General features: G+C 41.7%; 1 protein-coding gene across 2 annotated transcripts in view; it reads right to left on the reverse strand.

Annotated features, from left to right (window-relative positions):
• Positions 1 to 13,333, reverse strand: part of prkd3 (protein kinase D3) — a 185,902-nt gene that overhangs the window by 76,292 nt on the left and 96,277 nt on the right. For both annotated transcript variants that reach the window (XM_009293241.4, XM_680391.9), the window contains exon 3: positions 5,810 to 5,948. In XM_009293241.4, the coding sequence (XP_009291516.1) occupies positions 5,810 to 5,948 (139 nt within the window). The remainder of the gene's footprint in view (positions 1 to 5,809; positions 5,949 to 13,333) is intronic.

Consider the following 13,333-nt stretch of genomic DNA (forward strand, 5'->3'; position numbering starts at 1 on the left):
CTCTGCTGTACAAGGCTAAGCACACACACACACACACACACACACACACACACACACACACACACACACACACACACACACCCTGTCAGAGGCTAAGCACGCTTTTAAAAATATGAATGATGTGAATCCCGTGCTGCAAAAACAAATGTGTACAACTGGAAAGGGGGTGGGATAGGATGCAATAATCGTTTATCTCTATTAATGGTTTTTCATAATCTTTAGAAGCCAAAATCGAAATCGAAACTGCATTTTCGATTATTGCACAGCCCTATGTAAAGGTACAAATGGATTTAAACTAGAGGTGGGCAATATGACCTAAATTTAATATCACAGTATTTTTTTATATTTTGAATGTTGACGGTATAATAAATTTTGGGAGGAGTAGCCTGTCCTGTCCCTTTAGTATGTGAATTAAGTTAATATTTTTTTATATAATAATTATTAAAAACAAATAATAAATTAATTAAATGGTAGGTATCTTTATCAAAATGCGACATGGGAGAGTATTATGCATTCAACAACATTATTTTGCAAAAAACCTAAAGAACACCAAAAAGAATTTAGGAGCACCCACCAAAAATGAATGAGCACCACTGCAAATTGTATTTTGAGGGATTTATTGTTTTACACATCAAACAACATCAATTAGGACTAACAAAAACCAGAAACAACTATCTAACTAATGCTGAGATGACATTGATATGTGTGTGCAATAATTCCAAAATGTATGTCTAATAATTATAGAACATTAATGATGATGAAAATGACAATATTAGTAACAATGAATTACATTTCTCATTATGATAGATCCTATAGAATGTGCATGAATGTGAGTTATCTGCTATAAAAAGTGTGTTACTTTATCAAAAATAAATTTATGGTTTGCATCAAACAAAAATGAAGCATTGCAGAAAGAAATATTTATTTTGAACTATTGTTTTTATAGGCATGCCAATTTAATAAATAATATTTCTGCTACAAAACAAATGAAAGACTATAATAAATCAGTCAATTCAATGCTGAAAGCTGCAAAACAGTCATCAGTAGCTAAATAGCAAAATAATATACATCTCAAGAAAGATTAAGAAAGTAAGAAATTTCTCACTTCTGCTACTCTTTAAAGGTTTTGTTTTCGGTTTGTGTCATTTTAAATGCTCGGTCTCGTTATGAGATGATCTTCATTTTTTTGTGTTTATGGAAAGCAGGCGAGTCAGCCGACCCAATATATGAGCAGATGATGTGTACAGTATTAGATTTTACATTTAGCGAACATTTGCGTTCAGCACGCAGTGAATGCAACGCATTGAGATGTGGGTGCTTTCTCCGAAAACTCGAGTTCTCTGAGACTTGATTGGTCTCAGCTGGTGGATCAGTATTCGTCACATGTCATGATCGCACTCATCTGTGCCTTTATTGATATTATTATAACTAGGTGGGGTTTGCAAACCTGTGTATTTTTCACTCTTCAACCGCTTGCATTCCTGGCGGTCACAAAAGCTTTCTGACATCTGACAGCGGAAAACCCTTAGTGATTGACAGCTAATATGAACCAATATAGTGGCAGGGAAGTGCGATTCAACAAGTTTTTAGAAAAAAATCAAAGCAGGTCACACTACAACCATTAAATGCAGTCGCACAAATGCTCCCAAATATATTATGAGGTCGCTTAGCTTAAATTTTTGGCATATATAATTGATTTATTATGGTATTGATGGTATTAGAAAATCCATGTTGTGGCGCAATGTCACACCGGTAATGACTATAACATTGGTATACCGCCCACCCCTAATTTAAACATATAATATGTCAAAGATGCCAAAAGGATAAAATATGTCTCATGTAAAAAAACAAAAAAAGAGATGTGTAAAAGAAGAAATAGGTTTAAGTAATAGACAAATTAAGTATGTGGTAATGGGGTGGGAAAATAGGAATTCTGATGGTATGAAAACCTTAGATAAAAATATCACCATTTGATGGTATTATGATTAATGCTCTAAAATATGTTCATTTTAAATGTCTGGGTAAAAAAAGACAATATATTTTATTTTAAAGCAGGGCTCGAAATTAACTTTTTTGCTTGGTAGCAACGATGCTCCTAACTTTAAAAATGTAGGCGCATCAGCCAAAATTTAGTCACACTTATATGCACCGTTACTACAAGTTTTATACAAACATAGTTATTGCATTTGAAATCAACAGTAATCAAACTAACAAGCAAAAAAATATATGTGCAAGCATGAGGAAAATGTCTCAACAAAATCTCGTTATCACAAGAAAATAGATTTTTTTAACATAACTGAGTGACCAAAAGGTACACGGAGCGCTCACCGGCCCTGCACACACTGCTTGACTTGAATAAATCTGTTAACGATATAACTGTGCTGTTCTCACGGGTCGTGTCTAATATTGCACTGATGTTTATAATAGTGTACCTTATTATATGTATACGTCATATTAATATACGTTATTAGCAATACTTTTCATGAGTAGCGATATTAGTTTACTCAGTGTAAGCCCGTTTGCGATGGTGTACGTGGTGTTAAATTTTAAATATAGCTGCCACTTGCACAGCGGACAGCATCTGGCGATTAAATGAAGGATTACAGAAGCTCTCGTGTTAGATGTGGCACACAATTACCTGAAAACTTCATCCCACAGATTTTTCATAGCAGACTTGAAGCCAATGGAAGTCTTTTATCCACTCTTCGAAAAGTCTAGATGGTGGATTAACATTCAGCAGCACATGATCACTAGTAAGATGTGTCATTATTTGTAACTTTAGATGCCATGGTTTCTAAAACAAAATCTGTCAATGTAGTCTTCATTCTCATCGTCAGCGCTTTACAGTTTTTCGCGGTAGTAGCTCTCTTTGTCATCCCAAGCCAGAAGGCATTGACTGAGTGATTGACAGCTGATATTTCAGTGCTAGAGCATTGGTGGGCCAATAAGAAGAGCGTGAAGACGGGGCAAGCATTACGGACTTGGCTTTGTTTACTGCAGCAAGTTGACATGACAACTGTTTAAAACCATTCCTAAGCGCTGTGTTTCAAGTGCAGAGATGCATTCTGCGTGAATGTCTCCCAAATTCGCGCATGTGGTGAACATTTTGCAGTAAAAACTGGTCGCACACAACAATTTTTCGCACTCGCACAAATGCTCCCAAATATATTTTGAAGTCGCATAGATAAAATTTCGACAACAAACGTTCTTTTACCTCACACACACACTGCGCAGCTAAGGGCCTAGCCAGAGGCGCTGTAACGTTACAGCAAAGAGAGAAAATGCCATCCTGCTAATTCCACAGAGCTTCTCTATTTCTGTATTTGGGCTTCCAAAGGACACAACAAAAAGACAGAAGTGCTAACAGTTCGATATTAATTATGTTCCAGATAGTTATATAATACATAGCAAGCATGATTTGACAAAACAGCTTCCAGAATCTCTCCCAGTTCACTGCTGGATTCGGCTAAAATCTCCTCAAAGATGGAGCAGCTACAAGCAGATGCAGATACTGTGAACTCTGAGCCATGACCTGTGTTTTTTATTTTTTTAAACTGATTATGACATGTACAGTGTCTAGCCTTAACAGGTTGTTGTAGCAAAGATGTAAACTATGGGAAATGATGTCCGCCACCACTAACGATTTAGCTACAAATTTATATTTATTAGTCAAACTGCTGTAAACACACACAGGTCACCGGCGCATTCAGCCTCTCTCTATGTGTGTGTACGACTTTGCATTGTTTCTCTATAGGCAGCTTTTCCATGCGTTTCACATGTCAGATAATGAACTGGCAAAAGATATGCAAATGATTCATGTTACTTACACAGGCATATTCCAATATGTGTAAAAGACGTCATGTAACACATTGAGATGAAAAAAATACAGGGGAGCTCGACTAACTCATGTTTAGCAGTAAAAAAAATCAATCAAGGCTTACATAGGTTGCATCCCACATCTTATGCTTTATTTTTTATGTCAGCAGCGTCACTACAGAAAATAACTTAATCCGAGCATCAGAGAAAAATAAAAATAAACATCGCTCCCACACACATGCGCTTCTAGTGTTACAGATAGTTAATAGTAAACACGCGCACACATAAACACACGCACACACAAAGTGAGATTTATGGAAAACTAACATGACTTCCTTCAAGTGAAACATGAGCACACATTGCTTTGCATCATATTAACAGAACCAAGCTTTAAAATTACATTCTGGACCATCGCTTTAAGAAACATTTAAATATTTTTTTAATTTTTTATTTTATACATGTTAGGCTAAATTCATTCATACATTTTTTTTTTTTTTGGCTTAGTCCCTTTATTAATCTGGAGTTGCCACAGCAGAATTAACCGCCAACTTATCCAGCATACTGTATGTTTTTACGCAGTGGATGCCCTTCCAGCTGCAGCCCATCACTGGGAAACATCCAACACACTCATTCACACTCATACACTACGGAAAATTTAGCCTACCCAATTCACATGTACCGATTTTGGACAGTGGGGGAAACCTGAGTACCTGGAGGAAACCCACGCGAAAGCAAGGAGAACATGCAAGCTCTGCGCCACTGCATCACCTCATGTTAGGCTAAATAATTAAAATAAATAATTGATTCTTCTATGTTCATTAATTCAAAAACAGATTTTGTTTAAAACTTAAAAAGCCATCTTTGGATATCTGTCTTTTCTTTGGACATACATTAAGCCACTGCACTGATCAAGCCTATGGTTGGATGTTTAAGCGACTTGTTTTTCAGATGTTTGCAGAATCATTGGCTGACCAATAGCTTTTGATTTGGAGAGTCATTTTGCTGGAGATACTCTTGACCTAAAAAAAAACTATATAAATGGTCATAAAAAACAAAAACGTACATATACCATAGGAACAGTATAACAGAACGATTTTGCAATTTTAAAACCTTCGACTTTTCCAAACCGCAGTAAACCCTGAAACCTGTTATCATCCCATGCCTACAACAGAGGGCTCAAGCTTATTATCAAAACTATTTTGGTGTTTTTTTTCAAAATGAAACGATAATGATTGAATCTAATTCAATGAATTATGCTAAACAAAGCTTATAGAAGTTTATTAAGCTAATAGTGACCATGCCAGAAAAAAAAAAAAATCGTCTGATTGATTTCAAAAAGGATTTGTCAAATGTTTAACTCCAGGAGACTTGTAAGATGAGCCTTTTTCAAAAAAAACAAACAAACCAATAAACACAAAAAAAAAAACAAAGGTGCAGTGTTACGAACAATATATTTAATCCAATTAACCTATACTGCATGTCTGTGGATGAAACAGAAGCAGAACAAGGCCTAACCGGGATTCGTACCAGCGACCTTCTTGCAGTGAGGCAACAGGGATAACCTCTGAGCCAAATGGCCCAACAGAAATCTATCCACCAATCTCTTTGCTGTGAGGCAACAGTGCTAACCACTGAGTCAACGTGCCACTTATTGTCTTTAAATATTAAAAATAAATTTACTGTGCTCACCAAACATATTATTGGGAGTAATACAATGTAGAACAACTGTTTTCTATTTGAACTGAAATTTAAAGTTTTACTGTGTCATGTTCTTGTGGAAGCTCCAGGACTTTTTGGTGAAACAAACTTTTTAAGTAGAAAATAGTTAACGTGAAATGCATGCAACACAATATAAATGTCAAAAAGGGTTAATCCTAATCTTCCAAACAGTAATGAATTCTGGAGTTTGGTAGAGATGGTGTTGTTTTAACACTTCAGTCACATACAGCAAGAGCACATTGTCAATATGTTTTTAAGGCTCAGCTCAACTTACCAGACAGGACGACCTCGATCAGATCTCCCTCATGGATCTCCTCTGCTGATGTCAATCGTTGGAGGATGTTGTCTGAGTTAAGATCATGCCGGAAAAGCAAGATCTTATCATACAAGCCAAAAAATCCACATTCTGGAAACTGTGGAGAAAAGGAGAATATTTTATATTAATAATTGCAACAATAAATAAAAGAACTGTATTTATATACTATTGGTGGGCCGTTATCGGCGTTAACGTGCTGCGACTAAAAAAAAACCTATCCTATCTACCTATCTATCATTTATTTTCACCACTATTATTATAGTACAACAGTTTTTCAAGCAGTTTGCGATGCATTTCGTAAAAAGGAGATAAGCCCCTGGTCTACTCCGCTACCTGGCTTGAGAAACCTATTCTCAAAGACTTGTTATTATTTTGTTATTATTAAAATCACGGCAAAATGAATGCGTTACAGACGTGACAAAAAAAAAGACATGAGTTGACATACTTTGTGAAAATTCTGTGAATAAAAATTCAGAAGCCAAAAAAATATATAACAGTCAAAAGGATAGGGGTTGGCTCTGCATGGGACATATATAATTTATTTTATTTAGTTTTTCATTTTTGCATTAATGAGGAAAAACTATCGTTACGGACGTGACTTGTCTTCGTTACGGACGTGACTGCTCTGAAATTGGCAGTTGACACATTATGAAAATCAGATAAATGCTTTCAAAACTTTACCAAAGACCTATTTGTGGATATCTGTTGGGTGTGTAAAACCAATAAACTTTAACCTCTGAGACATCTGAATGGTAAGGTTGCACAATTAATCAAACTTAAATAGATATCACCTTGTTATATTTAATTTGTATTATGGCATGTGTGTTGTTAAAGGTTAACGCACGTTGGAATGTTCAAAACTCAGTTCGGAAACAATGTTGCATGCTAACATGGTGCTTTTATACTCTGAATAATATAGAATTGATAATAAACATAATCAGCTATAATAGGTCTATGTTTATCGGGCTCCTAAAGTTAGTGTTTCCAGACAAACTTGAATTAAATCATTGCCCGACTGTTGCGCAAGACCGTGTCTACGTGGAGAATATTTAAAATCTAGTTTTGTCACAGATATGGCAATATTATATTTGACAAAGTTTATTTTATTTTATTCTAGTTAATGTGTTAGTTGATGGAATAAATAGTTTAATTTCTCCGCTCGCGCTTGCTTTCTTTTTCTCGTCGGCAGTCACTTCAAGACAGGTTGCAAAAAGTTCATAGAGGACCAGGGTGAGAGAGAAAACTTTATTATGAAAGGTTTTGTGTAGGCTATGTTAAACAAGCATAGAAAAATAGTCATTGGTTGTAGGCATGTACAATGGATGACTATAATGTTTATATTTTTAGGCTATAGTTCATAACCGATTGTGTAAAATATTGAATCAAATATTTACAGCTGCAGGTCCTATCGATTTTCTAACAAATTTAATACTCCTATAATGTAGTTAAAGCTTAGATCAATATCAAGATTTTATTCTTATTTTGCCGGCTTTAAAATAATGTTTATAAGCACTCAAGCACATTCACCGGGTGCTGGAAATCTTTGAAAATGTTTTCATTTTAATGTAGGCTATAGCCTATTTTCAAGTTTTGAAAGTGCTTAGATTTTGGATAAAGGGCTTGGAAAATGAATTGTGTCGCTCTGATAATTTATCTTTATAAATAGTTATTTAATTAACAAAATAAAAAACATATTTATGCTCTGCATGAAATGAAAACTCCGCTGTGGCCTGACCCGCGACGTGCGCATTTTGAGCAGTGGGAAAAGACCAAATGCATGGAGGTTGTTGCTTATGCGCCCTGTGCGACTCGCGTTTTGTCATTGCGCGCTTTGTGCGCTCCAGAGGAAAAGCATGTTACCTCAGTGGCGTCTTTCATTCTTCAATCAAATGAAAGCAGAGGCGGGGTTTCCTTGGAGGTGACAGCAGTGTGTTGTCAAGATGACAACGGCAAACTTTTTAATGACGGAGTAGAGACTTGTGGTCGCTGTTTTAAGTCATCCAAAGTTGTATGACTTTACAAATCTTAAATTTCATAATGTTATTTAAGAAAATCAATTATGAAAACATTGACAGCAACACTCGCGCACAATAGACCAGCTGATTCAGTTGTTACCTATAGTGACATTGAAAAGAGCACCGCGCTCCTTTTTTTCTTGTCAACATAAAATGCTTTGTGGTGCGCCTCACGTCTCTGGAATGAAAAAGCGCGTTCGTTGTGATCGGCTTCTATGAGCAACACATATTTGTTAACTCGCAGGACAGTAAAACGTGCAAACACACGTGCTTACAGATGTTTTTTTTGCCAAAGAAGCAAAATGAAAGAAGGATATTCTGGCCACAGTTTGACACAGGAGTTGACGAACCAGCGCTGATCCTGGTCGTCTGTGCTGCCTGGAGCCGCGTCATAAACTCAACTAGGCATATTCATGATTTAGTGCAGACTACAATTAACAAACCAGCCTTTTTCCATTTGGAAAATAACAGTTATTAATAGTTCTTATATACATTTTAAATAGCCTACATAGCCTAATCTACAAATCAAACAAAGACAAATATTTTATGATAATTTCGCACCAAACTGATGCTTACATTTTACAGCTTATAAAACATGTATGCAAATTAATGCAGTATCACATGTAAATAACAAAATTGTTACATGCTTAGCCTATACTTTACAAAATGTATAGGTTCAAAGCCTTATGGTTCATTGTCATTATCTCTCACTATAGGCAGCGCGCGCACATGAACCGCAAGTAAGACAGAGGAAATAGATTAAGTCATAATCATAATTAAGATATAATCTTTAAGCTAATGACTTCTATTAAAAATGTTGACAGGTTTTGTAATATTATAACAGCGAAGCATTAATTGAATGCATTTTGTTTTCCGTAAAGCAATCTATTTAAGGTAGCCTAATATTAAATTGACGGAAAAAAAACACGATTGGACAAACAGCCTATGCCGGTTCTTAAAATAGATTCAGTTCATGTTTTCGCTTAGTAATCTTAATTTGTCATTTAAGTGAAAAAGATCTAGAGCAGGATTTATTTATTTATTTATTTGTTAGTTTATTACATAGTTTTTCTATGCTGCTAAAAAAAACACTGCAGGTGCGTGAAGATGCTCGTTCTGTATGCTGTTCGCATGTAAAATAACCTAAATTATTATTTTAAAATGCAATATTTAATGTGTCAGACAAAATAGGCGTGTCAATTTTTTTAAAATTAAATAATATTTTGATATTAATCTGTTAACGGTTAATATTCGGTTAACCAGCGGTTGTTGGTTGGCAAAATGAATCGAAATCAGCATTCCTGGATGGCATAAATTGTATCTTAACTATTTAATCTATTATTTGACGGTCGGTTACCCTATCTACAAAAAATACAAGAAGTGCTTCAACAGGTGCTGCATCGCTAAAACACCAAGATTATGCGCCAATTATGGCAATATGTAAAATGTTGTTCTCTTTATTAAACATTTATTTCTGAAATGTTACTAAAGAGGTTTATAGTTAACGTTCGAGGTTACTAAAGTAACCCTTCGTTCCCCGAGGAGGGGAACGGAAGCACTATAAGTGGATTTGATTGTAAAATCCACGCATTGGGAGGTTCGGTTCAGAAGCTACTCGTCTGAAAGAGTATTGAACGGGCCAATTAAGAATGAATTGGCAGCGCAAGCCTGCGCAGGTGAGCGGCATAAGCAATCAACTGAGTATATAAGCTCACCTGGCGCCAGCAGACGCTATCCTTTTTAAGCTGAAGAGACTTTCAACAGCTAAGGGACAGTCATCATGGCGACGGAGTATAGTGCTTCCGTTCCCCTCCTCGGGGAACGAAGGGTTACTTTAGTAACCTCGAACGTTCCCCTTCGGGGGGAACTTCAGCACTATAAGTGGATTTGATTGTAAAATCCACGCATTGGGAGCCCATTGAAAGCGCCATAATGACTGCACCTTACCAACACCCCCGATGAGGAGATAGTCAAGCAAGCGTGACGCACCCACATCATGGGGGGCGCGGTCCTCCAACGTGTCCCTGGCCCTAATTTATCCTACTTCAACAGAAGTTTTACGGATTTATATATATTTTTTGGGAAGTCGTGAGCATCTAGATAATTCTAGGAAAATACGACAGTACGTTGGGAAGCGTGCAATCCCGATAGGGAGGACGCTGCGGAGGCCATCCGTTACCCAAGGGGGGATAGATTGCAGAATTTACATATGGACTAGCCCTAAAAGGGGGAGTACGCATAGCAAAAGAGTGGTTAGCGGGGAGGGAAGACACGGGTCCGCCCAGGGGGGGGACTTAACCGTGGCGGAATAAGCATATGGGATCGCCTAGTGGGGATCACGCATAACAGGCACCTTTACCCAAAACGCGGGCTGACCAGCGGGCAGACCTACAACGTAGTGGGCCAGCAAGTGACTCCTCCGCTGAGTCAGTGCTGGGGGCCACGGAGGAATCTGCAGGGCTCACCTGACGGGGAACTTTACTGACAGATAAAAAGGCGCACGTATCTCCGTGTTAGGGAAAATGGCGCAGCAAGCGTGTTTCAACACCCTACCGAATTGTTTCCTCAATCACCAAGGGTTACCTAATACCCTTGAGGAAACCGGCTCCACTCGCAGATTGTAAAACCTTGCAAATGTGTTGGGTGTCACCCAGCCCGCAGCTCTACAGATGTCTGTTAGAGGGGCGCCGCGTGCGCGCGCTCGAGAGGATGCGAAGCTCCGAGTGGAGTGCGCACGCGCTCTCGGGGGATGCGGCTCATCTCGGCTCTGATAGTGAAAGAAAGGCATCCACAATCTAGTGGGAACTTATTTCGGTACGGCACTTCCCTGCTGCCGACCGCTATAACAGACGAAGAGCTGCTCAGATGATCTAAACTCTGAGTGCGGTCCGGATAATACGCAAAACGCGAACTGGACAATAGAAGGGCTGGGTCTGCCTCCTCCGAGGGCAGCGCTTGCAGGCTCACTACCTCGTATTAAAACGGAGTGGTAGGAACCTTGGGCACATATCGCGGGCGGGGTCTCAGGACGTGAGAGAAGCCAGCCCAATTACAGGCAAAAGTCACTGACCGAAAAATGCCTCCGGGTCCCCGACCCTCTAATCGATATCAACGCGACCAGCAGAGCTGTCTTCAGGGACAGAAAGATACTGAGTCGAGGATCGAAGGGATCTGACGTGTAGCGAGGGCGAGATCCTAAGAGGGCATGAGAGGGGGCGGGGTGGATTAATTCGCTTAACGCCCCTGAGGAACCGGATGATGAGGTTATGCGTTCCCACGGTGCTGCCAGCCACCGCGTTATGAGAGCGGAGATGGCAGCCACGTAACCTTGAGTGTGGAGGGCGACAGCCTGCTCTCCAACTTCTCTCGGCGTAAAGAAAGCACAACGCTGATCTGGCAAATTACGGGGGTCTTCTCAGCGAGAGACACACCATTCAGTGAATAGACTCCACGTCAGGGCATAGGCGCGCTCGGGGAGGGGGCTCTAGCCCGAGTGACGGTATTAGCCACCGCAATCGGAGGTTACCTAAGTCTTCCTCGCGTCTAAAAATCTCTTCAAAGATCGGCGAGGGTGCCAGGTGGTGCCCTGTCCCTGAGAGAGTAGGTGCTCTCTCGAAGGGACTGCCAGGGGAGGGCTATCGCGAGGGAGAGCTCTGACATCCAGGTCCGGTTGAGCCAGAGGGGCGCAACCAGCAACCTGTTCCTCATCCTCCCTGACCTTGCACAGTAACTGCGCGAGCAGGCTCACTGGGGGAAACGCGTATTTGCGCGTGCCCCGAGGCCAGCTGTAAGCCAGTGCATCCGTGCCGAGAGCACTCGGTCAGGGAAAGAACAACTGGCAATGAGCGATCTCGGGGGAAGCAACAGATCGATCTGGGCTTCCCCGAATCGCGCCCATATCAGCTGAACAGACTCGGGGTGGAGTCTCCATTCTCCAGGACGCAAGGCTGCCGTGAGAGCGCATCGGCTGCACGGTTGAGCTTGCCTGAATATGAATGGCGTGCAGCGATTCAGCTGCGGATGACTCCAGAGGAGCAGACGGCGGGCGAGCTGAGACATGCGGCGAGAGCGCATACCCCCTATACGGCTGATATACGCCACCGCCGCCGTACTGTCCGTCCTGACCAGCACGTGTTGCCGCTCCAGCACCGGAAAAAAACGGTGGAGAGCGAGGAACACTGCCAACAGCTCCAGGCGATATGCCAATGCAACTGGGTACCTTTCCACAGGTCCGCAGCCGCATGCCCGCAACACACAGCCCCCCAGCCCGTGTTGGAAGTGTCTGCTGAAACGACAACAAGACTGGACGCCTGTTCTAGAGACACCCAGGCCTGTAGGAACGAGGGGTCGCTCCAAGGGCTGAGGGCGCGGCGACACAGCGCAGTAACAGAGACTCGGTGTGCGCGCGCGTGCCATGCGCGTCTGGGGACTCGATCGTGAAGCCAGTGCTGAAGTGGTCTCATATAGAATAATCCGAGCGGCATGAAGCGGCTGCGGATGCCATATGCCCCAGGAGCCTCTGAAATAGTTTCAGTGGGACCACTATTTTACTGTCGAGCTCTCTCAGACAGTACAGCATCAGCTGAGCGCGCTCTCCGGAGAGGCGCGCTGCCATGGTGACCGAGTCCAGCTCCAGCCCGAGAGAAGAGATCCTCTGCACGGGGGCGAGTTTGCTCTTTTCTCGGTTGACCTGAAACCCCCACAGGTGGAAGTGCCAGAGCACTTTGTCTCTGTGCATAATCAACTGCTCCGAGAGAGGGCAATATCAGCCAGTCGTAAAGAAATTGAGTATGCAGATGCCCGCGAGCCGAAGGGGCGCTGAGGCACCCTCCGCGGGCTTGGTGAGGACCCGCGGAGACAGAGAGAGCCCGAAGGGGAGGGCTTTGTATTGCCAAGCTCGACCTTCAAACGCAAACCGCAGAAACTGTCGGTGGCGAGGAAGAGTGGAGACATGGAAATACGCGTCCATCAGGTCTAATGCTGCAGACCAACCCAGAGGACGAACGCACCGGAGGATGCGCTTCTGCGTGAGCATTCTGAACGGCAGCTTGTGCAGGCAGCGGTTCAAAACGCGCAGATCTAGGATTGGCCGTGACCCACCGCTCTTTTTGGGCACGATGAAGCGTGGGCTGTAAAACCCGCTCTCCATCTCGGCTGGAGGGAGCGGCTCGATTGCATCCTTCGCCAGGAGGACAGCAATCTCCTCTCGCAAGACAGGGGCGGACAGGGGGCTGACCCTGGTGAATACACACCCGTGACTTGGGGGGCCGTTTCGCGAACTGAATCGCATAGCCGAGTCTGATTGTGCGTATGAGCCACCGCGAAGAGCTGGCCCGCGCTAACCAGGCAGGCAGAGCTCTCGCTAATGGACTCATCGCTACAATCGCTGACGTACCAGCAGTGGGGCAGCGCGGAGTGGGTGTGCTGATCCGGGAAGCTCGCGGGTCCCACGGAAAAGCTGGAGGTG

Source organism: Danio rerio, chromosome 17, assembly GCF_049306965.1.
Source record: "Danio rerio strain Tuebingen ecotype United States chromosome 17, GRCz12tu, whole genome shotgun sequence".
NCBI lineage: Eukaryota > Metazoa > Chordata > Actinopteri > Cypriniformes > Danionidae > Danio > Danio rerio.